The sequence below is a fragment of the Rhinatrema bivittatum genome, chromosome 11, assembly GCF_901001135.1.
Source record: "Rhinatrema bivittatum chromosome 11, aRhiBiv1.1, whole genome shotgun sequence".
In the NCBI taxonomy this organism is placed as follows: domain Eukaryota; kingdom Metazoa; phylum Chordata; class Amphibia; order Gymnophiona; family Rhinatrematidae; genus Rhinatrema; species Rhinatrema bivittatum.
In genome coordinates, this window is record NC_042625.1 from 85,923,522 (window position 1) to 85,950,817 (window position 27,296).

Below are 27,296 nucleotides of genomic sequence, written 5' to 3' on the forward strand. Positions count from 1 at the left end.
ATTAAGGAAGCTGTTGGAGCAGCATATATTGGCCAGGGACTGTCACTTCCAGAACAGCTGAGAGCACAAGTGGCTTCCTATGCTGAATCTAGGCCAGTCTCCCCTAGGGATATTTTCCAAGGTGGTGACTTGACCAAATAGCAAACCACATTCTTTGTTATGTATTACCACTTGGCCATCCAGGCTAGAAATGACACTGCCTTTGGGACAGGGATCTTGAGAATGGCCTGGACGTCATCCCACCCAGTATGAGAGAAACTCATTTGGACTGGTATGGCAGGATCGTAAGGAAGGAGAAAATGTAATCTTACCTGGTAACTTCCTTTTCTTGATTACTGCCAAACCAGTTCAGAACCCTCTCAGGTTGGTCTAGGTAGGCTAACATACACTAATGATAGAGATTTAATCTTTTTGATAACAACAGAAGGAAACAGGACTTGCTCATTCCTTCCTTATTCAAGTCTTCTCTTCCCAAAGAGGAAGGGGATAAGAGAGTGCCTTGGAGTAGCTCCTAGTTCTAAAAAGTTAATTATAAAATGTATTACTTATTTGCTGTTCTGATGATTGGTTGATTAGCTTTGACAAAAATATACTTAAAAAGCTTACTGCTGCACCAGTTCCTGTTCTGTGAGTGATGTCATGGAAAGCGTGTAGCTCTGATTCCACCTGCTGGCAAGGAGACATAATCCACTCAGCTGGATTGGTGTGGCAGGATTCAAGGACAAGAAATTAATCATGTAAGATTACATTTCTCCTTTGCTTTAGGCCTGGCTGGAATTAGATGGCTAGGATAGAACTGCCTTCTGCTTGTACAAACGTTGGCTGGTAGGAAGAAAGGGGAATATCTAGTTCTGTTGAATCAAGGCTGGGATCTGGTGCCATAAGCCTTCATTTGCAACTACCTATGGATTTTTTCCCTTGTATTATACCCCTTAGCTTACTTTGGAGCAATCATTGTAGTGATAGTCCTTGGCTAGGGTGGTTCTTCTGGAAGCTTGCCATCATGAACACATGGAATTGCCATTGTGCAATGACTGACTTCTTGCACCCCATGGCCTGTAAACACTGACTCTGCACCATCCCAGCATAGGAAGCAGAGATCTTATTAGTTTTAATTCAGGTACTGACCGCACCCCTCACAACTTTGATTAACTTCTCATTGGAAACAGGAAAGCTTCACGTACAGTGGAAGACAGAAGATGTATTCCCACCCCTCAGAATTGAGAAAAAGGAGGAACCAGGTAACTACAGACCTGTCAGTGTAGTGGTGGTAGCGGGCAAAGTTATTGAAGCACTACTAAAAAAAAAAAAAAAATAGTTTAGTACATTTAAAACAAGTAGAGTATAGTACCCTAGACAATGTGATTTCACAAGAGGAGGAGGTCTTGTCAAACTCAGTCGAGGTCTTTAAAGTGACCAGAGCAGTACTTCAGGGAGGTGCAATAAATGTTGCTTAATTGTCCTTCAACAAGGACTTTGCCAGAGAAGACAGGTAAACAATTAGGATGCTGTTCCCCCAAATGTATGATTTTACACTTCTTATGGAAAGAAATATAGCTTCCAGACCCTTGATGATTCTTCTGCTTTTCCCACTCCTGGTGCATCTGTTTTGGGTAATCTGCGAACGGGCATAACATTAATAATAGAGACTTGCTGAATAACTTGCAAAATAAGGATCCCCTCCTCAGTTCTGCTGCTGGGGTGGCTGTGTGAGTTTGCCGCTGGCGAAGCCCTGTTGTGAGCGCCTAAAGAGGAATTGAGGAGAAATTAGTTCTTACCTGATAATTTCCTTTCCTTGAATCCAGTCAGAACAGCTCAGATGAATGGGTTTTGCTCACTGACTAGGAGATGAAAACAGAGACCAGTAAGTTTGCCGATGTCTCCCCTTACATGCATTCATGCTGAACTCAGCTTGCCACTATTATCTGTAATGAGTTAACTGTGGACAACAGCAACTACAACCATTTATCTGTATTGTTTATAACTTCAACAAGCAAAATAGTGGGAGACCAGGCAAGCCAAGCCAAGCAACAGAAGGTTTGGTACAAATTTAGCTTGTCCAAAGATCAACTGTTCTGCTTAAAGTAACTTTTTTGTTATTTAAAAAAAAAAAAAAAAGTAAACAAAATAATGCCTATAAACAACATAAGATGTCCAACTTGATGGTCCCCCGACATGGACTGTGTTTCGAAAACACTGCATGGGGGGAAGGGCCTGAAATCAGAGCTTAAACCATTTCAAATCATGTTGGCAGCATAATAATCAAACCAAACCCCAAGAAGGACCACGGAATGCCACTGAAGACTGAAAAGGCTGCATGCCCCTTAGAAATCGGTACACTTCCAGATGCAGTTTCAAGGCTGTACCCAAATTGCATCCTCTAGCAGGCGAGAGCTGCAAACTACACCTTCAAGGAGGTAAGAGCCCAAAACCTCGAAATCCACACTCAAGCTAAGGAAGGTGGAGTTCCCTTCCTGCTCTGAGCACCCACTGTTCAGTAGGGATGTGCATCCGTTTTCAGCCTCACATACTTAGAGGACACCCTGAGAACTACCCATCCAGTCGCCCTTCAGCTATAGGCCTCTGAAGCTGAGACCCTTCCCCAAAGTTAACCCTTTTGCACTGATGATATTCCACACCTGCAAAGATCAAATCTGCAAATACCTCCTGTTCCTTCCCCTTTATAAAGGGAACAATACCCTCAAGAGCCACAGAGTTTGGGCTTCCAACCGATCTTGTCACTCATACTGGGGGCACAGTTCTCTCTTACTGTCGGGTTTCCAGAATCCAACCCCTATCCTGAGGGATCCTGGCATTGGTCGCGTTACTGGGAGCGCTCTGAGAAGAATTCCACCCGAATAGTAAAGCTCCACAATAAGAGATCCGGCAGGGAAAAAAAAAAAATGCTGAGCAGCATCTGCCGTTACTGCCTCACAGTTCCCACAAATAAACAACAATGTTCTCCCCTTTTGCCTCACCCTGGCACCATTCCCTGCAAGCTCCAAAACCCAGTCAGGCAAGCCATCCTGTTGCTGTCCTCCAGCCACTCAGCTCTTCACACTTTTATAAATGCTTCATTGCTGCCAGCAAAGGAAACAGCTCAAGCCTTAACGAAGAAACCAAAGTGGAATGATAGGCAGGGAGCAAAGAGGATAGGGAGAAAGATGAATCTGGTGCACTCCACTGAGGGAGGCAACCAATGTTTTCTCCTCCGCAGCAGATTTATTCTCTTCCAAGGACCCTACTCAATTGAGGGGAGGGAGAATGAATCTTTCACCCCAGGAGCAACTCCATCTCTTTCCTTTTCAGGTCCACCAGCCCATAGTCCACAGCTTGGGATGCTTGAGACATACATAGACTGGCAGCCTGAGGTCAGCACGGATGCATCTAAGGGACCTGTTGGTCTCTGTCTCCATCTGCTGGTCAGTGAGCATAACCTGTTCGTCTGGACTGGTTTGACTGAATAAAAAGGAAAGTTGTCTTTTTGAAGGGCATGGCACAAAGCACATCAGTGTCCGCAGCTTGGCCCTTCCATGAACTCTGTTCCTGCCAGCTGATATTGCTGCTCGTGGAACGGTTCTCATAGGTACCCTCGGGTGCAGCTCTCTTTCCGAGAGTCGGTGCTGAACATGCAGGGCCTCTGCTTCCTTCTGCCAGCTTTGCCAGTTTCCTGCTGCTCCTGACAGGGAATCGGCTGCTTGTTTCTCTGGACCTGGTGTGACTTGCAAGTCAATGCCAGTCTGTCAGTAATCCTGTGGGGGCACATGCCTTTCCACAGCAGCCTCTTCCAGTATTACTAATGCACCGCTATTTGCTTTTATTGTATAAGATAGTGAAAAGTCCTAATCGCAACACTAAGCTCTGAGGCACTCTACTGATCACTTCACCAGAATGAGTCCCATTAACTGCCAGTCTTTGGCTAGTTAGTCACTTACCGGGTAAGAGGGCAGAAACAGACCTGGAGGTTTCCAGCTCATTCAGTCATGCTATTTGTGTAGAAAGAGGGAGATGAGCTCACCCTTGCCCAGGTCAGTCGTAAGTCTTCCATGAGTACTGTTGGGATCCCACAGTGACAAGATGTCAAGGTTGGGTACGGTCTAAAGAGAGCACAGATAGAGCCAAGAGGCCCTAGTCTGCCAATTTCTATCACGTTATATTTCATCGCTGTTAGTGTTAGCCGGTCCTGCCCTATCACGGTGCTGACTTTTTAATTAAAAGCCCCCGGGCAGGCAGTGCACAAATACATGTAAAGAACGAAGAGAAGAAGCATCAAAGCAGGAACTCAAGCTGCAGTTTTTCCATTTTAAATAGTTTTGCTACAAGAAAAGGTGCTTTTTATTCCCGAAGTGAGCACGGAGTGTTGTGCAAAATAAAGGAGAGAGCTAGGGCCGCGATCCAGAGGCAGTGAAACCGGCTTGGCAGACTGAGATGATGAGCTCTCGCCAGTACTGCTTTTCTTGTAACATTTGTACTGGCTTCTTTTGTTTTTAAAACAGGACTGCACAATTTGATTAGTATGGAAACGTTTTCAGCCAGAGGATGAATCCCTAGCAGTAAAGAGAGGGTTTTTGAAATAGTGGATACCCGTATTCAATCATTAGCCCAAAGCGCTTGGGTGAATGATTGATACTGTGCAGGTTTGTGTGTAACTCCAACTTGCTCATGAGAATTTAACCCACTGCTCTGGGTAGGGTGATGGGGGTGGGGGAGAGGTGGGGTTTTTTTTGTTTTTGTTTTTTTAGCTTTAGCTCACAGCAAGCTACATTCAGGTACTGTAGGTATTTATAAGTCACAAGGAGCTTCGGTGGCTTCCCTGGTTCTCAGCCTGCTAGTCCTCCACTCCAAGTGGAGCTGAGACAAAAAAAAACAACATGAAATGAGAAATGTTTAATGAAATGTAAAGAGGCCTGCTATTTAAAAGGAACCTTGATAAGACCGTACTGTGTGTAAATGTTTCTCAATAAAAAAAAACAGCATGACTGCCTCTTGCGTGCTTCACCTGACTTTCCTCTCACTTGGTCTCCTCTAGAGCCTCTCCCCAAGCTGGACGTGGAGGAGGCGAACAAGCAGTTCATGGCACGGAGCGAAGAACTGTACAATGCTCTGATGGACTGTCACTGGCAGCCTCTGGACTCGGTCTCTTCGGAAATCCCAGCTGGCTTATAGTTTAAGGACGTGCCTGGGAGACCCCAGCTGGCGTGCCACCATGGGCTGGGCAGGGACACTGGAGCCGTGGTTTTATTCATGCTCATCCATTGGAACAGCTGTTTACAGGTTTTTAAATTTTTGTTCAGAAGAACTTGCGATATGTTTTTGAAACTCGTTTATAGATGCGAGCTGGAGCCAAGATTCATATTTTTATTTTTTTGCTCTATACTAAAGACTATTGGAATCATAAAACAAAAAAAAAAAAACATTGCAAACCTTTTGTTTCCGCTGGGTTGCCTTTTTTTCCCCCCTCTCATATCCTGCACCCGTGATTAAGTAAAGTGGGCATGTGTTAAGTATGTCACAGAGCACAAAGTTCTTTCTTGCTTCGGGGGCAGTTGGAGGATTGTCTCATACTATGAGAAGCCACAGGTAGTGTTGGATTGAAAGGTTTAATTCTGGATGTGCTACAGGCTGAGTCTTTTTCCATGTAGGACGTGTTTTGTTTATCCTGTCCCTCTGGTACAGCCTTTAGTTTATGGTGGGGGGACAGTGGTAGGGAGTGGTGAGACGGAGGCAGTCCTTGCCTGTTGTCGAACAGGGGTAGGCAACTCCCATCCTGGAGTGCTATAAACAGGTCTTGTTTTCAGGATATCCACAATGCCGATATATGAGGTAGATTTGCATGCACCGCCTTCATTGTATGTAAATCTATCTTATGCTTATTCTTGGTGGATATCCTGAAAACCAGACCGGTTTCTGGCTCTCCAGGATGAGAGCTGCCTACCTGTTGTAGAAGGGGAGGTAGCTAAGAACAGTGCCTCCACCATCAACTCCTCCAGGTGCTGAGGTGCAAGTCTGTCTCATGCATATTCATTGTGGATATCCTGAAAACCTGACTAATTAGGTGTGCCTTGAGGATTACATTTAGCAGCACTAGCTAAGAGGAATTTGGCTATAGTGCTGAGGGGAAACATTTATTTCTGAATGGAGGGCTGCACCTGCCCTGGCTGGCCTTCCTGTTGAATTCCACTCCAAAATGGAAAGGATATATAGAATAGGAAGCAGACTGTAAATTATTTTATGAAGAGCAGACCTTAATGCAAAGAGAACTAGGGCAGGAGACGTGTGGTAGTGCTAAAATTATACTTCAAGGGTGGCCACAAGCAGGCCTGGCTTTCAGTATATCCACCCTGATTCCACATGAGAGATTTCCATGCATCCTCACTGTGGATATCCTGAAAACCAGGTCTGCTTCCCCATCAGCTGGAGGGGGTAGTTTTATGGTGGGCCCACTGTTGCCTGTTTGTTGGTTTGCAGGATCTCCACAATAAATGGATTTGCATGCACATTTTTTCTTTCATATTTACTTCAGCTTTCCAGAAAATCCAACTGCCTGGAGCCTCCCCTGTTCTAGGTTTGGGAAACAATGCTGTAAATCCTGGAGGAGAAGTCCATTACCTGCTATTAATCAAGTTGACTTAGAGAATAGCCACTGCTATTACTAGCAACGGTAACATGGGATCTACTTAGTATTTGGGTACTTGCCAGATATTTGTAATCTGGATTGGCCACTGTTGGAAAAAGGATGCTGGGCTTGATGGACCCTCGGTGTGACCCAGTATGGAAACTTCTTATGTTCTAGGCAACTCTGGTCCTGGAGTGCTGCAGCCATGGCCTGGTTTTAGGTTATTCACACTGAATATGTATGAGGTATATTTGCATGAACATCTCATGCATCTTCAGTGTGGATATCCTAAAAACCAGATCTGTTTGTGGCAGAGTTGCCTATTCCTACTGTAGATTCATAATGAAATAGTTTTAAATACATTGGATACCCAGGGTATGCAAATCGTATAGGAAAATTGGTTCTTACCTACTTATTTTTGTTCCTGTAGTACCACAAATTAGTCCAGACTCCTGCGGTTTGCCTCCTTGCCAGCAGATGGAGACAAAATTTCACTGTCACAGTCCATAACACAGTGTGCCACCTACAGTCTCTCAGTATTGACCTGTAGCCAAGCCAAGATGACAGAAACAACTATGAACTTCTAAGCAAACTGCCTCCTCTCCAATGAGCTGGATGATGGTGAAGTTGCCCAAAAAGACAATGGCAAACTTGTTTCCCAAATTTAACATAAGCAAGTCAGTATTGAAAACCTCCAAGAACTCCACACTATATTCCAAACAAAAGTATGGGTGGCAGATTCGTCCACCCCCCACACACTAAATGAGGGGGGGGGGGGGTGTGTCTCTGGACTGATCGGTGGTACTACAGGAACACAAATTAGCAAGTAAGAACCAATTTTCCTTTCCCTGTATTTACCCAGATCAGTCCAGACTCTTGGGATGTACTTAAGCTCCCCTTAATTCGGGCGAGACCTGGAGAGTTCAGCTTGTAGAACACACTCACCAAAGCACATGGAAGCTGGAGCCCTGACATCCAACTGATAATACCTAGCAAACGTGTGCAACGCTTTCCCAGTAGCTGTCCTGTAAATTTCATGCTGAGATACCTGTTGGGACTCAGCCCAGGAGGTCTCCTGAGAATGTGTCGAGTACATCCCTAAACCCCATTCCCCCCCACAGCACCAGGCATCCTTTAGAAATGTAAGTTGACTCAATCGCTTCCTTTAGCCACAATGAAATTGCAGCCTTAGTTGTCTTACCTCCCTTCTTTGGACCACTCCATAGTACAGAGATGATCTGATCTACGGCAATCATTAGTGACCTGTAGGTACCTCAATAATGCATGCTTCCCATACAAGATCCTAAGCTCCCCCACATGAGCAGTAGAGGAATCCAAATCTGGAAAAGCTGGAAGTTTCAATGTCTGACTAAGATGGAATACCGAGATTATTTTAGGCAGAAATGAAGGCACCATGCATAAGGATACCCCCAAATCCAAAATCTGTAGGAAGGTATCTTGATATGACAGCGCCTGGAGCTCTAAAATTCTCCTGGCTGAACAAATAGCCACCAAGAAAACCACTTTTAAGACTCAAGTCCTTAGAAGTAGCCCTCTTTATTGGTTCAAACTGAGCCTTACACAGTCCTCTAAGAACTCCAAGGATTCCAAGATGGACAAATGTTCCGCACTTGAGGACACAAGTTCTTAGCTCCCTGAAGGAACCATATAACATCCGGATGTGCGGACAGAGGATACTCTTTGTACCTTACCCAGAGATAACCAATATTGCTACCTGGACTCTCAGGGAGTTAAAGGTTAGTCCCTTGATCAGAACCTTCCTGTAAAAAAGCCCAAATATGCAACACTATAGCCTGAACAGGCTGAGGCTGCATTCAGTCAACAGCTGACCAGGCCTTGAAGACCCTTTAGGATTTGCACCTACACCAAGGATGTGGAAGGTTGCCTAGCCTGCAATAAGGAGGAAATAACTGCTTTGGCATACCCCCTCTGTCTCATTTGTCTTCTCTTAGAAGCAAAGCTGCGAGAGCCACCTGACCCGAAAATATTGGGCCCTAGTGGAGAAAAGTTGACTGTCCGAACCTCAGCATCCCGTCTATGCCATGTTGATCAGATCTGGCAACCATGATTGACGTGGCCACTAATCCACCACAGGCAACGAAGGGTAGACGTAAAGGAAGTTTCCTTGAGTCCATGACAGAACCAGAGCATTGATTCTTTCCACACCATGGTCTCTTTGGTGGCTGTAAAACTGTGACAGCTTGATGTTCTCTTTGGTCACCATTAAGTCCATATAGGGATACCCTCATCTTCTGTGAAAGAGACACATTGCTACCTCAAAGTCTGTTCCCTGAAGTCTTTCTCTAACTGAGAGCATCCGCCTGAACATTGTCCACCCCGGCGATGTAAGACGCCACCAGCCGCTCCAAGTGCTGCTCTTCCCAGAGAATCAACTCCTGGGCCTCTTGAGCCACCACCTGATTCTTGTTCCCACCTAGACTGTTGATGAAGGCCACCGTTATCGCATTGTCTGAAAGAATCCATGCTGGATGGCCGTGTAACTGTGGCAGACAGGCAATCAATGCAAAACACCCCACTCTCATCTCTAACCGATTGATAGACCATGAGGCCTCCTGTTTCTACCACTGGCTCTGTGCCAACTGATCTTGACCCACCACCCTCCATCTAGCGTGGCTTGCATCTGTGGTGACTATTACATAAATTGGAACCTCCAGTTATGCACCATGCTCAAGATTGGTGTGAGTAAGCCATCACGAAAGACTGACCCTGGCTTCTCCCTCTAAAGGAAGAGGAAGATGAAACTTTCCAATAAAAGATTCCAAGGGGAGAGAAGAGCCTCCTGCAGAGGCCACATATGTGCAAATGCCCAACGCATTAAATTCCATATTGATGCTATAGAATCCAGGGCCTGTACATAGTCCCAGACCCTATGCACCAACAGCTCTAGCAGATGCAGAATCTGATTCTGTAATTTCAGCACTCTCTCTCCATGAAAAACTCTCTGCCAGCGTGTCAAACTGAGCTCCCAGATACTCCCGAGTTTGAAAGTGGACTAAATGGCTCTTTGCTAGGTTCACCACCCAGCCTAGAGACTTCAAGCGCATTGGTACCTTTTGTCCTGATTGTCGACAAAGAGCCTCTGATTTTGCACGAATAAGCCAGTCCAAACACGGATGCACCAACACACACTCCTTTTGCAATGCAGCCACTACCATCACCTTGGTGAAGGTACGCAGAGCCATCGCGAGCCGAAGGGAAGGGTTCCAAAGGGAGAATGTTCCCCTAGGACCATGAACCTCAGGAATCTTTGGTGCGCCGGCTTGATGGCTTTGTGCAAATATGCCTCTGTCAAGTCAAGAGATGCTAAGAACTCTCCCTTATGTAGCGCTGCTATGATGGACCTCAGAGTCTCCATGTAGAAATGGGGAAGCTTGAGAGCCACATTTTCCATCTTTAAATCCAATATTGGAACCACAAAATTGATGGAATATAGGAAAATTGGTTCTCCCCTTTGTTTAAAACTTGCCTCTGGGGCTTTCCCCTAAAGGTCAAGTAATTCTTGAATTGGATTCGGGGGGGAAAGAAACAGGATGCTTAACTTAAACTGACCTCCAGCCACACTGAGCATGTTCAGGGTCTGAGCCAACAAACTCAGCAAGACAACTCTGTGAAAAAAAGAAAAAATGCAAGCAGAATCTGCTGCAGTCTCAAGCAGATGTAATTTCTCCCTCTGCTAGAGGTCAGAAAACCAATTCCACATTGGAATCCTCCAATGTCTCATGATCCACATCCCCTTGAACGTTGCCAGGGAGAGCTTCCCTACGCTGTTTGCCCACCGTGACTGGCAAATGGGAGGCCCTAGCATGTGATCCCTACATCGTAGATTGCTTTTCCTTTGCTGGGCACCCTTGCAGAAAGGTCTGCAGGCCCTGGAAACATTCCAGCCAGGAGGAGGAGGATGGATCTAAATGGGAGCCCATAGGCCTAACCTTGCTCTCCAATCTTTCTCGGGGAAGCTTCTCTCATTGGGAACAAGGGACGAGGAGAACTGACTGTTGCCTCGCCTACTCCACTCCCGAGATACAATGGGCCGAGGGGATGTCTACCATCGGTATGTAGTAGTCAAATTGCTTTGAACATCTAAACAGGGCTGACAGATTAAGAGAGAGGACTAAATTGTTTTCAGATGGCAAGCCTCAACGATAGCAAGGCGTTTGAACCTGTTCGTCTGCGACATCTAGCTGTCATGTACTTTGGCTCTAGGCGGCCTCCTACACGCAAACCAATGCAAACTGGGCATATGCGTGCGCCCCTGCAGGACACATGCAAATATGCCCTCACGACTATGTCACGGTCGTAAGCACACAAGTACCCACACATGTACCTGTGCAAATATGCGCTCAAGTCTTAAATTGTGTGTGTTGAAATCTAGGCTGTGGCCTTATGCACACAGATCCCTGCACATTCAACCACCATGTGACTAGAATACATGCACATGCTTATGCGCATGGGAAAAGAAGCATTGCCGTGGCCTACCATGCAGCTAAGCAAAGCCTGCCTGCACCTTCAGTGCATTTAGGCCCAGTTCCATTCAACCTCTGGCACCAAAAATCATTGAAGGGGCTGAAGAGCTTCTCAACTGCTCAGGCCTCTTGATTCGCTGAGAATCCCTAGAGACTGGGGTCCCAAGCCAGCATCCCCTACTGCCTGTGCCATTAAACAAGCTTTACGCATAAGCAAACTAAAACTGGTCGATGACCTCTACCAGAACCAGAGACTCCTCCTTGGTGCAAGAGCCTCTCTGCACGACAGGGAACTGCCGGCACTAATTGAGAGGATTCTCCTGCTAACACTGCTAGGGAATAAAAAAATGGCTGCTGTTCCACCGCTGACTGGGAAAGCCTCAGTGCTAGACCCTGTCACCACGACTCTTGTTTAGCCATTGTTCTAGTGCTGGGCTCTCCCAACATGGCTTCACTTCCAGCGATGCACAGAATAAAAGCTATCTGAATTTAGGCGTGATGGCGAGTCGTCATATGAATGGCATGGTCTTCTTTGCGACATTGCTATGTGGCCCAAGCAGCCTGCTGCTATTGCTATCATTTACCCGAACCTCAGAAAACCCCTGGGTGACCAGTTCTGAAGCTGCAAGCAAGGCCCTGAGTGACTGGTACAATAATTCCACTGCCTCCTGTTCACTCTTGCTTTTTTTTTTTTTTCCTTTTTAAAACAAGCTTTAAAACTGCATCAACTGCTGTAACTAGCCAGGGAACAAAGAGCAACAGAAATTCAATACTTCCCTGCACAGGTTGAACCTGAAATGCAGAGCTACCAGTGGAATCAACACTGGCTCTTGAAGGATGAGGGATCTGGACCACCAGATCTACACCCTCATGGAATCTGAGCAAGCTACCAGCAAGGGTCACCAACCACCCTCTTCATCTGCCTCACACCAGGGGGATGGCCCCACCAGGACTAACACCCTTTGAGGAAGTGATATCTATCTTTTTCTTTCATATATATATATATATATATATATATATATTTATTTATTTATTTATTTAACATTTTTATATACCTGGCTTCATGCAGGATTGCATATCAGCTCGGTTTACATTGTAACTGAAAAAAGACATGCATAAAGAACGCAATTTACATAGAACAGGGACTAAAAAACTTGGAACGAATACATGGGTGAAATTAACTTAACATAGTATAAAAAATGTGAAAACTGGAAATTATCTTGATTGTGAAGTGTTATGTTATATATATATATTATATATATATTCCAGACTGCAGCTAGCACACTAGGTTATGAACAGTGTGAGTGAAACTTTGTCTCCATCTGCTGGCAGGGATGCAAAACACAGGGAGTCTAGACTGGGCATGGTATGTACTGGCAAGTATATTGATTGCAGTAATCCTGAAATCCTCCCTGGCTAAGTGTGCCTCCATTTTCTGTCACCTTTCAATTGTGGGTTTCCCTGAGAAGACTTAATTCTTTAACTCGGACAGTCCATCTTTTATTCAATGTGTACACAGAGGCTTGCTGTCTCTGAAAATTCAGAGAGCAATGTCTGGCCACGCAGATAGAAAGTGTATTTAATACTAAATTGTAACTTCTGCTTTTTACATATGAGGTAAAGGACTGAGAATGGTCCTATATGGCTGTTTTTATACTCTTATTAATTCATCAGTTCTCTTTATTTAGCTCTAGAAAAGGAGGAATGGTGTCAACTTGCTGCTAGACTAAGAAAAAGCAGAATTGCAGTACTTTGCTTATTAATATTCATTAATCACAGGCGTTACTAAACTAATGCAAGCCTAATGGTCTTTTAAGCAGAAAACAACTTCTAGTTATAACTGGTTATTCCTTCCTTCTCCCTGTGTGTGTGCTGCATAGCCCTCTTGTCACATGTCCAGCCTTTAGTAGTTTCTGCATTATTATATAGATAAGAGAGGAACTTAAGCCTTATTTCTAACTGTGCGTAGTTCTGGCCTTGTCAGCCTAACTGCATCACTGCACGTGGGATCTTAACCATAGATTCCCTCTAGATCTGACAATTCAGGCATATAGGTTACCATGTAGGCAGGGGCTACGCTGTAGGGACCTTTCCCACCCCTTAAGTCTGGTCACTAGGTCTTATCCTTGTGTGACTTAATTCCCTACCAAGGTCCATGAACACTGGCTCCTCCGCAGCCTCAGTCCTTCTGGCTACAGCTGTGCAATTCTTACAACTGCCCAAAGCCACACAAGTCTTGGAATTATGGTTTTCCCAGTGGGGCCTGCTAAATAACCCACCCTACAAATCAAGCAGTTGTGGTATAGTTTTATTGCATTTAGCTTATAGGTGAGACTCCAGCTTTGTTCATATCACTAACTGCACAGGAAAGAAGAGAATTAAGCAAACACTAGTTTCATTCACTGCCAGGCTCCAAGACCAGCTGTGTACTAGTACACTCAATAACCCCAGTCCCTGCAGACACTAAGCAATCACCAACACAATGGAGCCACTAAAAGGCTTGCTATAGTAAGAACAGGTTGAAACTTATGTAACCCAATGCTGGTGTTGGTATATGGCACTCCCCCCACCACTTACAGATAGCAGATCTTCCTTGCTCTAGCTGCTGTTCAAGTTAACAGCAGATAGTCCACCTTTTAATGTTTAATAAGCAAAAGTAGCTTTTACTCACCTTTCAGAACTATCATTCCTTACTGGGTCACAGGGGTGAGATGATGGCCTTTATACTTCAGCCAAGTGGATGCTGATACCTTAAGCACCCCATCTCTCTGCCACCCTTTTCCAAGTGAGATGTGCATGTCTTTAAGCCTTACTGATAGTCATGAGGGATGTGCATTTATTTTTTCTGTTTCAGGGGGTAGGCCTGTACCTCACTAACTTTTAGTGCATGCTAAAAATATGGATATTGTGGCTTTTAATGTTATGCACATATCTATTTTTCACCTATACTCAAAAGCCAATGCAGTACATGGGTACTGCTGAAATGTAAAAGTAAGGCCACTGAATACAGTGGATGTGCATAACACTATGAGCACCTACATCATAGAAGCCCAGGATCGGAGAACCCCTCTGTGGTATGGCACACGGGCTATTGCCAGATTATAGAAGTGTCACCATATCCAGCTACATGCAAATTCAACTGTCCTGCTGCCTCTCAAAGCATCAACCCCTTTGCTACATGATTCTCCAGCTAAGGATTGGGCACAGTGCCAGGGTTGGATGTGAGAGGTTAAGGAGCTTGTCCTTAAGCATCACTACTATGGAAAATTGGTATTCAAGCAATGAAAATAAGCAGCTAAGAACCAATCAGTCCACACGCCTGGACTTAACTCCCTGCAAGCCTGTGGAGAAAGAAAAGCTTTATGGACACAGCACCTTAACCTCGAGTGGCACGTGCAGTCCCTCAGTATAACCTGTACCCAAGCCAAGATGAGAATAATTAAGACCCTCAACAAGCAAAAGGGAGGTGGGGCCTCTGCAAAACTCATTCCAACAACATTAAGGAGAACATGCAATCAAACTGCCATGACAAGTGCACTCTAAATGGGTGGTGCACCCTGCTAGCCCAGGAACAACAATTAGCAGCTAAGAACCAGTTTTTCTTTTTTTATTTAACAGCTTTTCCATACTGACATTTAAATACACATCATATCTGTTTACATTTTAATGTAAAAAAGGTGGAAAATTACAATGAACAGGGCAACTGATAAATACAAAAGGAAGCACAGAGGTGAAATTTAACAAAATGAAAACTAAAGAGAATACAGTATGCAAAATGTAAAACATATCTACAAATATACAAGCAGTAGTATGTGGCTACATGGAGTCAGAGAGCAATTGAGAGGTGTCATGGAGCGACGGGAGGAGTAAGAGGTGCCGGGGAGGTGTATAATAGTCAAACGAGGAAAATTAATCAGGGAAAGCCTGGTGAAAGAGCCAGGTTTTTAGCATTTTTCTGAACTTAAGAGGGCATGGCTCCAAACGAAGGTTAAGGGGTAGAGTGTTCCAGTGCATGGGGCCAGCAATCGACAGGGCGCGGACCCTGGTGGCTGTCGGACAAGCCTTTTTAAGTGGGGGGACTTGTAAGGTGTATTTGCAGTTCGCTCTGGAGGGGCAGGAAGAATGAGTAAGTTGTAAGGGTTCACTGAGCCACAAGGAGTTATGATTGTGGATGGCTTTGTGAATGATAGTTAGCATTTTGAACAGAATGTGGTATGTGATGGGGAGCCAGTGTAGGTCCTTGATGATGGGGGTTATATGGTCTGAGTTACAAGCATTGCTTATCATCCTTGCCATTGCCTTTTGTAAAATCTGGAGAGGTTTGATGTTAGAGAGAGGAAGGCCCAGGTACAAGGAGTTGCAGTAATCGAGCTTGGAGGTTAAAGTGGCTTGGATGACTGTTTTGAGGTCTTGTGTGTGGAGAAGGGACTTGAGCTTCTTTATGACCATAAGTTTATAAAAACCTCCTTTAATGACAGAGGAAATATGGTTTTTTAGGTTCAGGTGCATGTCCACAAAGATGCCTAGGTTCCATACAGGGTGGTGAGAAGTGAGTGTAGCAATCCTGGGGTCATTAGAAGGGGAGAGTTTGAGGGTCTGTTGGTTATGGATGAGGAGGAGTTCAGGGCAAGCTGGAGGGAGGTCAGGAGAGTGTTAATGGAGGTGAGGCATTTCTCCCAGAAGTTTAAAGTAGCAGATAGTGATTCTCTGATAGGGATGATTTGATCATCATTAGCATAAATGTAGACTTTGAGACCAAGATTTGAAAGATGACAGAGGGGGAGGAGGTAAATATTGAATAGAGTGGAGGAAAGGGAAGAACCTTGGGGCACCCCTTGTGGAAGAGTAAAGGAGGATTCTGAGGAGCTGAGTTTAACAGAGAACCGTCTGTTTGCTAGGTAGGATCTGAACCGCAAGAGGGCTGAGCCATTTATGCCAATGTCAGTAAGGCGAGAGATGAGTAGATTGTGGCTTATGTCAAATGCCACTGAGATGTCAAGGAATGCTATGAGGAAACTATGACCTTGGTCAAGACCAGTGAGGAGAAAGTCGGTGAGTGAAAGAAGGGTTTCTGTGCTTAAGTTTTTGCAAAAACCAAACTGTGAGGAATGAAGTATGTCATTATCAAGGTATTCCATGAGTTGGGTGTTAACCTTCTCCATGATTTTGGAGATGAAAGGGATATTGGAAATGGGGCGGTAGTTGGTGGGGTCCTTGGGATCCAGAGTGGGCTTCTTGAGAAGGGGTTTGATTACTGCATGTTTGAGGGGTTCAGGAACTGAGCCAGAGGAGAGGGAGCAGTTAATGATCTCTGCTAGCAGATGAGCAATATTAGGAATGGAGAGTAGGGATTTGATAGGTATAGATTCAGATGGGTGGGATGCAGATCATTCCAGACTCCCGACATGGAGCCATGCATCCCTCTATGGGGCAGGAATGTGAGAGCCCTGCTCACAATACTCTCAGACCCCCTCAGAATCCAGATCCTGGACATCCAACTGAGGTCTGGAGAAAGTTTAACTACTTGCAAGTAGGCACCTTACATTTAATGTGAAGAAACCAGCTCACTGCCCATGAGGTTGCCTGCAGCCGAGTCAAGTGAGGCCTTAGACCCTCCACCACCAGACGGCCTTTACAAAAAAAATATGCTGAGCTAGGCATGTCCTTTAGCCATCTCACTGGTAGCCTTTGAAACCCTGCACCCCTTTCTTCTCCCATTCCAAAGCACAAAACCATGATCTGATCTCAGGAAACTAAATTAGCTAGAGATACCCTGCTACATATCCAAACAGATGCACAGTTCTTTTGCATGCAACACACATGAAGCCAAAAATTCAGAAAAGGTGAGAAGTGCTGCTGTTTGATTAAGATGAAAGGCCAAAACAACCTTCAGCAGATAGGATGGTACTGTTCCCAAGGACACTCCCTTCCCCATAAACTGAAGAAAGGGATTGCTACAAAAGAACAGCTGAAGCTCTGATGTTCTTCTAGCCCAAATTGCTACTAAAAAACACTTTCAAGGTTAAATCAAGAATCATCCTCCACAATGATTCAAACAGCCTCACACCACGCTAGTCACCAAATTAAGATGCCACAAGTGTTTTGCCCTTGAAGAAAATGAGTCACAGCCAGATGTGAGGCCAGCAATACTCCCTGCACCTTACCACAGCAGGCCTAAAGCTGCCACCTGTAGCCAAAGGACAGTCTAGAACCCTCACTAGACCTTTTTGTAAAAAGGTCAAGATATGGGAAAGTGAAGCCAGTGCACACCCTGGTCAACACACTAAGCCTCAAAAAACACTCTACCCCCTAACATAAGCCAAGGATATGGATGGCCATTTGGCCTACAGTACCATGGCACTGGTATCTTCAGAATACCCCCCCCCCTTTCTATCAAGTGGTTCCTCTCACAAAGCTGTGAGACAATCAATCCACCTGATCCATAAATATGGGACCCTGGCACAGTCATCACTGAAGGTGACTGAACCTTAAGACTCTCCAAGTTACTAGGTCTGCAAACCATGGCCAACATGGGCCTTCCAGAGCCATGAGAACGATGGCAGCTGGGTGTCTGTGCACCATAGCAACAGCCATGGGGGAAGATGTAAAGAACCCCTGCTGGCCACAGTAGCACCAATTCCTTCTGCTCCATATTCTTTCCTGCAACTGTACAAGCACACTGCTTTGGCATTTTCTTTCAAAATCAAGTGCATGCAGTGTTCCCCACCCGGCCCAAATGAGAAGCAGTATTTTGTCTGGGGTGCAACTTTTGCCTGCTGAGAAAATCCATCTGCGTGTTATCCACCCCAGCTATGAGATGCTGCCAGAATCGCCAAGTGCTGTTTTGCCCAGGGAATCAATAAAGCCTCCAACTTTAGGTCTCTATCAGTTGATATAAGCCACTGATAGAACTCACATTGCCCAACCTTGTAACTGTGGCAGAAAGGAAAACAAGGCTAAGTGCCCCATTCTTGTCTGACAGACCACAATGCCTCCTCCTTTGACCATAGGCAGTCTGGCCCTGACTAACCACAGTGCATGGCAGCAGCAGTCCCTCACACAATGCAGGAATTTCAACTCCAGTCCTTGTTCCAGATTGACCTGACCAAGCCGCCCCATTGGTCTATTGCAATTCTGGACCACTCTCCCTATAAACTGGAAGAGTGGACCAGCCTTGTTTCATTGTGAAGACCTAGCTCCCCTTTTGACCAGGGCTATCTGTTGGCTTTTGCCCACCTCAAAAGGACTGGGTCCTGCCCCAATCTAGTCTCTACACCATGAATGGGTGGGAAAGGATTACTTCCTGCTGGTACTACATGTCCCTTAGACTGCCCTAGCTGCACTAAATCCTCCCTGAAAGTATCGGATCAGCATGGCCCCTAGCTACCAGTTTACGTAGAGCAGCTGCCTTGCTGAAAATGCTGAAGAATTGAGGACATCCTATTCAAGGCCTACAAGGCGTCCAGCACAGACCGCCGCTGCCTCTAAGCGCTCTGGCTGCTTCACAATGCCTCTTACCTACAACTGCTGAACCCCACACAAACATGTTCACTGCATACTGCAGCCTGGATCTCCAATGCAGAGACCTAAAAAAACCCTAAGGTGAGCTTCCAGTCCTGCACCTCTCAGCACAGCCAAGGCAGTTATCAAGTTGGTGGTTTTCTTGGTCACTGCCAAGACTGAAGCATCTATCTTCGGAAGCAAGTTAAGAGGTACTCTCTCACTGCAGTCTCAGGGCTGTCCCACTCTGACATCCAACTGCATTACCAATTTGTGGAAGGGCTGGACCTCTCAAGCCAACCATGACAGTGCACCCCTTCCTGGTATATCTCCACCTGAGGATGTTTGATAGCCAAATTTCAGCTCGCCGAATTTGGCGAGCTGAAATTTGGCTCGCGCTTAGAAAAAGAAATGCACAGAGCATAACCGCAGTCTAATTTTTCCGTCGGATTGGATTCCAGTTTCCAGCGTTTCCCCTGAAGCAGGACTACGGTCCGAAACATGGCCATGTTGGGACGTTTGGGATTGATGCATTATGGATGAGTATCTTTATACTATCATTAGCCTTGGATTCAATAATTGAAATTTTTTCTATGAATTTGGATCGGGACTGTTTTTATAATATTTTGAAAGAAAAAATTTTAGGAGTTGAAAATTAAAGTAATTAAGACCCCTTATAAAAAAACGAGACGGTCCGTTCTATGCCTGCTCGTGTATAGAGGGTCTAACAAAAGTTTGTTGGGTCGGTAATAAGGTGATTTATAGTTTTATACCAGTACATGATTTGGTTGTTTACAGAGTGGTGTACTGGAATACACGAGTGGTGTTTAGTGGGTTTTTGTGTGATTGATATAGTCTTAAGACCTGCCATCTTTCCATCAGTTGCATGCTTTTTGGATATGAAAGGACTGCAGAACTCACAGGACACTGGCCCCATTGCTACATTAGTGTCAGTGGTACAGATGTATAACTCGTTAAGACCATGGTGCAAGGCCCTCAGTAACAATCCAGCTGATTAGATTTCACACTTATCTGCTAAGACCAAATGAATGCCTTTCACATCTAGTTTCTAGCAAGAATTTAGAAATTAGATGAAAATTCATTTTACAGCCCATCAGGCCTGTGGCAGGACAGCCTGTTTAGCCCTGCTATTCTCCAGCAACTCACTTCAATACAAGATATCACATAAGATACATATACACAATATTGCTTTAGTTTATATCTTTATTAAAACAAACAGCATTTTTAAACTGACATTTTCTAACTTTGCTTCCAAGCCATGGAGAACTGACCTATATTACATCAAACCAGCAATATTCAGCTCATGATGCTCTGATTCAAGGGGGGCATAGTCCATTCTGCTTGGTCTTCAGTTTCCATTTTGTCATTACAGATCACTTCTACTCCTTGGTTTGTACTGCCATCTTCCAACAGGTGTACCAAGGCTTTCAAACTTTCCCCAAGTAGAAGCAACACTGTCAAAGAAAAACAGGTCTGAGCTGGAGCCATTAGTAGCTAAGGTGACCAGCACATTGAACAAAGGGGAAGATGAATTCCCCCCTACACTGATGCAGCTGGCTCTGTTTTACAAACTAAAAAAATAGGCTGCTATTCTACATTCTCCCTTTAGGAGTTTGCAAGGCTGGGTAGGGAATTACTATTACATACATGTAGGGGGAAATCTTAACTATAGGTAATACTGGATGCTGTAGGAGGAATCTTAAGGCAGTGGACAATACACAAATCAGCTAAGCAGTGGACAAAGCAAATTGAAAGTTATAAGTTTGGAAAGGAAGAAAAAAGCCAAGCATTCCCCCTTTGCAGCATTATATGCAGTTCTGTTTATGCCTCAGGGGCTAGGAGGATCATAAAATCATTGAGTGGTATAAACAGGTAAGAAGAATTATTTACTCCTTTCAAACTGTATTAGGACTAGGACTGTCCATGCAACCAGCAGGCAAGTACATTTAAAACCAACTATTTTCACTTATACAATTAAGCTGTAAATCTGTTAGCAAGATATGGTCAAGGCATCCAAGATGGATTTAAATTCCTAGAGAAAAAATCCATAAGCATTAGTCAGGTGCATTTGGGGAATCCACTGTTTAGCCCTGTAGGTGAGCAACAAGAAACTACTTGGTACCTGCTAGTAACTGGGAACAGTTTGTTGAATTAGATCAGACACTGACATCTGAATCCAAAAATGACCCCAGTTTCTCTATCACGTCAACTTAACAGGATACCCTCCCTTTGTCCCAAAAATCATACAAAATGTATATACAAAGGAAATAAAAGAAAGTTACCTGAATATACTGTTTGAGTTATTTTATTCATACAAAGGCTATATTACTGCAAGTCAAGTTGTATACAAGTAGTGAAGTTCTGCTACCAAACATACATATTAAGGTAAAAATCTCACCTGATGCTCCAATAGTCAGCCATATGTACATCCCATCTACCCTGATACTGTGCCTCAACCTTCAAATCTTGGTGGACTCTCTCACCTTGCTCATCACTGACTGCACCAAGGTGGCTATGCAGAAAATGCACCTTTATGCTCATGTAGAGTTTCTGGACAATTTCAGTGTAATTCTGTGCTTGTGTTATTTCCAAGAAAGTCCTTGACAAGGTTTTTGAGTGACAGCCAAGCATTCTTTTGGAGTCCTGACATTGTCCCGATGAAATGTTCATCTTTAACGAGCGGCTGAATCTATGGACCGTCAAACACACTGGCCTTTATCTTTTCAAAAGACAGGCTAGGAAATGCCAAAATGAGATACTTGAAACAGTCTCCTTCAGTTGGCAAAGCTTTAACACATTGCTTCATGAGACCCAGTTTTATGTGCAGAGGTGGGAATACAATGTTCTGTCAACAAGTGGCTCATGTAGAATAGATCACCAGGTTTGAGGTCAAGTCAACTGCACCCAATGCTTCTCACAAGCTCTGCTGTCCCAAATACACCAAGTATTCCTGTTGCTGACCAAGAAGGAAGCAGACCTTTTAAGGTCAACACAGATGATCCAATTGTGCTTGTGATATTGCAACAGATCAATGACTGCCTTCATAAAAAAAGAAATTGCCAATTGGGACTGCACCAAATTGCCACTGTGGAGGACATACTTCAAGCTCTGCTTTCAATCTATGAACAGTCATCATTCAGTTGCATTAGATGGAATTCCCAATTCCTCCATTAAACCATGTATGTTATGGCAATAGACAAAGCCACCGTCACTTCGAAAGTGCTGCAGAAACGCACTCTTGATCAAAAGTAGGATACCTGTGCTCCTTTCTCAAGCAAGTTTCTCTCACGCAGTCTTGATGTTAGGAGTTCGGAAGCCTTTGAATAGTCCCAAATCATTCAAGTCATGCTGACCAAATCCCTTACGAAGGGAGTCATCTTCAATTTCAAAATCTTCATCATACTGTTTTTCGAAAGAGGGTAGTTCAATGAAAACTGGCACTGGGATTTCAGCCGAATGAGGCACTGGGTGTATAGCTGATGGTAGACTAGGATACTCTATTTTACATTTGTTTTTCTTGTTATATCCTGACCTTTTCACTATACAAAAGTAACAGTCACTTGTATGATCTCTGGGCTCTCGCCAAACCATAGGTAAACCAAATGACAGTTTGTCACGTGTTCCCTTCATCCACATCCGTAACCTCTTGACACTGCTTGCACACCTTGGGAGGGGCCCCAAGACTTCTTGATCACCACATTTTACTTTAAAATATGCAAAATAGGCTTGCCTGACAAATGCACAGATGTTTGTCCTTTGACTGGGAATGGTGAAACCACCACAGATGTAACAAAACGAATCGGGGTTGTTTAGGAAGTTATGACAAGAAATAGAGGCAGACATGATCTGAAGGAAAGGAAATAAGTAAGTAAATAAAATAAATTCTGCTAACTCCTTGTATTCAGACAAACTAAGAAAATGCCATACTGGGTCAGACCAAGGGTCCATCAAGCCCAGCATCCTGTTTCCAACAGTGGCCAATCCAGGCCATAAGAACCTGGCAAGTACCCAAAAACTAAGTCTATTCCATGTAACCATTGCTAGTAATAGCGGTGGCTATTTTCTAAGTCAACTTAATTAATAGCAGGTAATGGACTTCTCCAAGAACTTATCCAATCCTTTTTTAAACACAGCTACACTAACTGCACTAACCACATCCTCTGGCAACAAATTCGAGAGTTTAATTGTGCATTGAGTGAAAAAACTCCCCAATTAGTTTTAAATGTGCCAATTCTAACTTCATGGAGTGTCCCCTAGTGGTTGCCCTTCTCTGTACCTTCTCCATCACAATTATATCTTTGAGATGTGGCGACCAGAGTTGTACACAGTATTCAAGGTGCGGTCTCACCATGGAGAGATACTACACTTCGGACTGTGATTCACTATATAGAGCGGCACACAACCTCACCACACTGTCATGTGTAACTGAATAGCCTAGACAAGTATGAACCTGTTGCTAGTCTCCAAGGTCATCCCCCACCCCTCAAGGGAGGTTTGCTCTCAGTCAATAGGAGACACTCACCTCACGTAACTAGGAGGGCCTCCTATAGAGGTATAACTACCTACCTAGTATGAGGGCCTTATAGTCTGTCAGCCTACCACCACTGAGGGGGGGGGGGGGCGGGGGAATGGACATGTGGCGACTCCCCTAGCAGCTTAAAATACTGGAAATTACAATTCTAGCACTTACCACAAAGTGCAAAAAAGTTCACACATTGTGGTAATACCTGTGCAAAGTGCTAAGATAGCACACTTTGCGATAAACAGCTTATTACCATAAAACATGCCCCTTTTCCTATTGCATGTGATATTTAGTGCATTTTGATAAATCCAGGCCTAAGATAGGCTGTAGAGAAAAAAAGCTTGACGTGATAGAAGAAAACTGCAGTTTTGAAATCAGCATGCCTATTTAAGTCTACTGAAAAATTGAATGCAATAGGAATTATGTTAAAAATTGTTCCCCATCTGTCTGGGCACAGAGACCAAAAGCTGGGTTAGATGACCTTTGGTCCGACAGCCTGGCATAGCTTTCATTCATATTGAAGCTACCAATATTCACCTCTTTACATGCATATGCAGACAGGTTTCAAAGACCACTCCAGTAGTACCAGCGCCAGCCCATGAATGTTTTGTTAAAGTACAGGAAGTCAGCAGCCCTGCAACGTACCAGCATGTAGCAGAGACAAGCTGTGGGACTGCTAGCTAGGCTGGTATGAGAAACCAGTCCAAGCCTCATATCACCTCACCAACATTTAATGCTGTATGGGTTTAGGTTAATGGGAAAATCTCAGAGTCCAAGATGTCTTCAGAAAACCAGAGATCACCACCATCAATCTGCCGGTAATTCCAGCTAGTTTGGGTGAATTTCATCATATCACATCTTGGCAAAAGCTTTGGCTTCCATTACAGTATTAGACCAACCATTACCAAGTTATTCAGGGCATAACCTGGTCAGCTTACCTGGTGAGGGGCCCAACCTAAGCTGATGTACTTGTCTACCTCTTGCGTCAGATCTGAAACCATCAAAAAGCCCAAAAAACAGTTTCAGATACATGGACCCAGTGCAAGGAAATTTAAGCTCACTAGAAAAGGCTACAAGTCAGACAGGAATGAAGGTTATCGTCAGTTATCGCATCTGACGGCACTTCCTATTCTGGAGTCTCATCATACTGCAGCCAGTCAAGTTTCCATCTGAGAGATACAAGCTTAGCTGCCACCCCCCCCCTTTAAAAAAAATTAGGGCTGCCAGAGCAAAGGTGGAAACTCCCAATTCCTCCAAAGAATAAATACAACACCACACTGGATAGCGACAGGAACATACCTCCGGATGCCAAACTGCTCACAACCCTGTGAAGGTGAGAAGAGCATCAGTGAGCAGATGTGAACAGCGTCTGCTGGCAATTCCAGCTCGAGGGCAGGGAGAGTGCCCTAAAGATGCAACAGTTTAAACTGCTTTCTCCAGACAAGCAGGATGAAGTCCCACATGCCGTTATCACTGCACTGTGTCACTGGATGGGCCACAGGGGAAACAGTTTAAGTTTTTGGCCTCTGTACTGCACTAGACCTGTGGCAATTAATGGGAGGGCATGACCATGGTTTTCAGCAAGCCCAGAAAAGATTCTGCTAAACGCAAGTACCTTACCCAGTATTAACAAGGCACTTTGCATCTGAATTCTCCTCCAGTTCTGTAAGGAAGAGACCCCAAAGAGCACTTCTGAACTGGTCTAGTGCTACCAAAAAGGTCCCCCCACCCATGAACTGCCACAGCAATCCTAGCCATCCATGCAATCAATTCAGGTCATATCAAAAGAGCTTCTGCAGGGGCCTGTCCACTTGGGGAACTCCTGGCACTGTGCATTTCTACTTCTAAAAATGCAAACAGTTCTTTAAAGAGATCTTTGGGCTGTAATCAAAGCAGCTTTAGCCACCTGACTAGAGCCGAGCTTGTGGCCTTCTCCAGTGGCTCAATAGTGCAAGGCAGCCTTGCCACAAACCTGTTACCCACCATAGCTGGTACCACCTTTTGCACCGTTTTAGTGTAACTTTGCTTTGTCCCTACAACACTGGATCATACTTTAAGGAAAATTGGTTCTTACCTGCTAATTTTTGTTCCTGTAGTACATGGACCAGTCCAGACAGTGGGTTGAGCCTCCTGTCCAGAGGGAGATAGAGAGAAACTGAAAAGGTATCCTATAATCAGGACAGTGCTCACCCTGCGTCCCTTCAGTATAAATCGATAAAGCAGCCAGAATAGCCTAGAGAACCAGGATAATGTCAAGCACGTTAACTATCAAAATGAACAAGAAATTCAAATGTATGATGTTTGGATGAACTTCCAGTGTCTTAAAGCTCAATTAGGAATTAAGAGAATCCCAAAAAGAACCTGTGAAAGAAACTCCGAGCAGACGTAGCAATGTAGATGTATTCAGGGCGGGAGTCTGGACTGATCTGTGGTACTACAGGAACAAAAATTAGCAGGTAAGAACCAATTCCTTTCCCTGTACGTACCTGGATCAGTCCAGACAGTGGGATGTACCAAAGCTTCCCTAAACAGGGTGGGACCGAGACAATCCTGCTCGAAGTACCCATCTGCCAAAAGAGCCAAAGACTGGCGCCTGAACATCGAAGCAATAATGACGCAAAGGTATGCAGGGATTTCCATGTAGCTGCCCTGCATATCTCCTGGGGAGAGAGACTGACTCTCTGCCCACGAAGTAGCTTGAGAATGCAAAGAATGAGCCTTAAGGCTGTCCAGGACCGCTATAGGTGGACACAATCGTCTCCTTTAACCAATGGGCAATCATAGCCTTAGAAGTCTTGTTGCCCCTATTTGGGCCACTCCAGAGGACAAAAAGATGATCAGAGACTCTGAACTCATTGGTAACCTGAAGGTAACTAAGTAAAACCTGCTTTACATCAAGACGCCTAAGATCAACCCCCTGTCGTACCTGCTATATCCTCAGGGGAAAAAGCCGGGAGCTCCACTGATTGACATGAAAGGAAGAAAACTTTTGGGAAGAAGGAAGGTACTGTCTTGAGGAAAACCCCTGAATCCAAGAAACAAAGAAAAGGTTCCCTGCAAGACAATGCTTGAACCTCAGACACTCTTCTGGCAGAGCAAATGGAAACCAGGAACAGTCTTGAGCGTCAAATCTTTAAGGGTAGACCGGCGGAGAGGCTTGAAGGGTGCCTCGCAGAGTCCAAAGAACCAAATTAAGACTCCATGAGGGCCAAGTAGCCCAAACAGGTGGATTCAAATGCTTAGCCCCCCTTGAGGAAACAAAATTATATCTGGGTGAGCTGCCACCAAATATCCATCAATGCTGCTTAAGAGGGAGCTGAGAGTGGACACATTTAAAACTAATCTGAGAAAGTTCTTTTACCAACGCACAATTAAACTCTGGAATTTGTTGCCAGAGGATGTGGTTAGTGCAGTTAGTGTAGCTGGGTTTAAAAAAGGATTGGATAAGAAGTCCATTATCTGCTCTTAAGTTCACTTAGAGAATAGCCATTGCCTTTAGCAATGGTTACATGGAATAGACTTAGTTTTTGGGTATTTGCCAGGTTCTTATGGCCTGGATTGGCCACTGTTGGAAACAGGATGCTGGGCTTGATGGACCCTTGGTCTGACCCAGTATGGCATTTTCTTATGTAGAAAGGAAAGGACCTGGAGTATCTGGGCTTTACGAGCCGATACGCCTGATTCCACACATACATTCTCGAAAGCTTTCCAAACCTGGGCATAAGTGAGATGTAGATGGCTTCTGAGCCTGCAGCAGAGTGGAAATAACTTCCTCCTTAATCTCTGCCGTTCAAAAGCCAGGCTGCTAGACAGAAGCAATTCACCTGGTCGAAAAATATGGGACCCTGGTGGAGTAGGTGTGGGAAATGGCAGAGGCGAAGAGGACCATCTGTCACCAGATTTACCAGGTCCACAAACCAATATGTAGGGCCACTCTGGTGCCACGAGAATGACTGGCCCCCTGTGAAGCTCTATTCTTTTGAGAACCTTGCCCACTAGGGGCCTTGGAGGAAACAGGAGAATGTTGTGAGGCCAGGAAAGGATCAGAGCATCCACTCCTTCCAAGCTGTGTTCCCTCCAGTGGCTGAAGAATCTGGAGCTTGACTAGGATTCCTTCTTGATGAAGAGCAGC

General features: G+C 44.7%; 1 protein-coding gene, 1 long non-coding RNA gene and 2 other non-coding genes across 7 annotated transcripts in view; 1 reads left to right on the forward strand and 3 right to left on the reverse strand.

Annotated features, from left to right (window-relative positions):
* The window catches only part of LOC115073478 (tRNA selenocysteine 1-associated protein 1-like), a 33,129-nt gene extending 26,632 nt beyond the window's left edge, over positions 1-6,497 (forward strand). For 3 of the 4 annotated variants that reach the window (XM_029571917.1, XM_029571915.1, XM_029571916.1), the window contains exons 9-10: positions 1,170-1,241; positions 5,030-6,497. In XM_029571917.1, the coding sequence (XP_029427777.1) occupies positions 1,170-1,241; positions 5,030-5,166 (209 nt within the window). In that variant the 3' untranslated portion in view covers positions 5,167-6,497. The remainder of the gene's footprint in view (positions 1-1,169; positions 1,242-5,029) is intronic. The other variant, XM_029571919.1, reaches the window with a different exon arrangement.
* A 13,330-nt stretch (positions 6,498-19,827) lies between these two features.
* On the reverse strand, positions 19,828-21,186 carry LOC115073469. The gene is made up of 2 exons (XR_003852021.1): positions 21,041-21,186; positions 19,828-20,096 (listed from the first exon to the last, which is right to left on the reverse strand). It is a non-coding gene; the product is annotated as an uncharacterized LOC115073469 (long non-coding RNA).
* A 2,759-nt stretch (positions 21,187-23,945) lies between these two features.
* On the reverse strand, positions 23,946-24,017 carry LOC115073586. The gene has a single exon (XR_003852071.1). It is a non-coding gene; the product is annotated as a small nucleolar RNA SNORD65 (small nucleolar RNA).
* Positions 24,018-24,239: 222 nt separating this feature from the next.
* LOC115073578 lies at positions 24,240-24,314 on the reverse strand. Its single transcript, XR_003852063.1, has one exon. It is a non-coding gene; the product is annotated as a small nucleolar RNA SNORD49 (small nucleolar RNA).
* Positions 24,315-27,296: the final 2,982 nt, after the last annotated feature.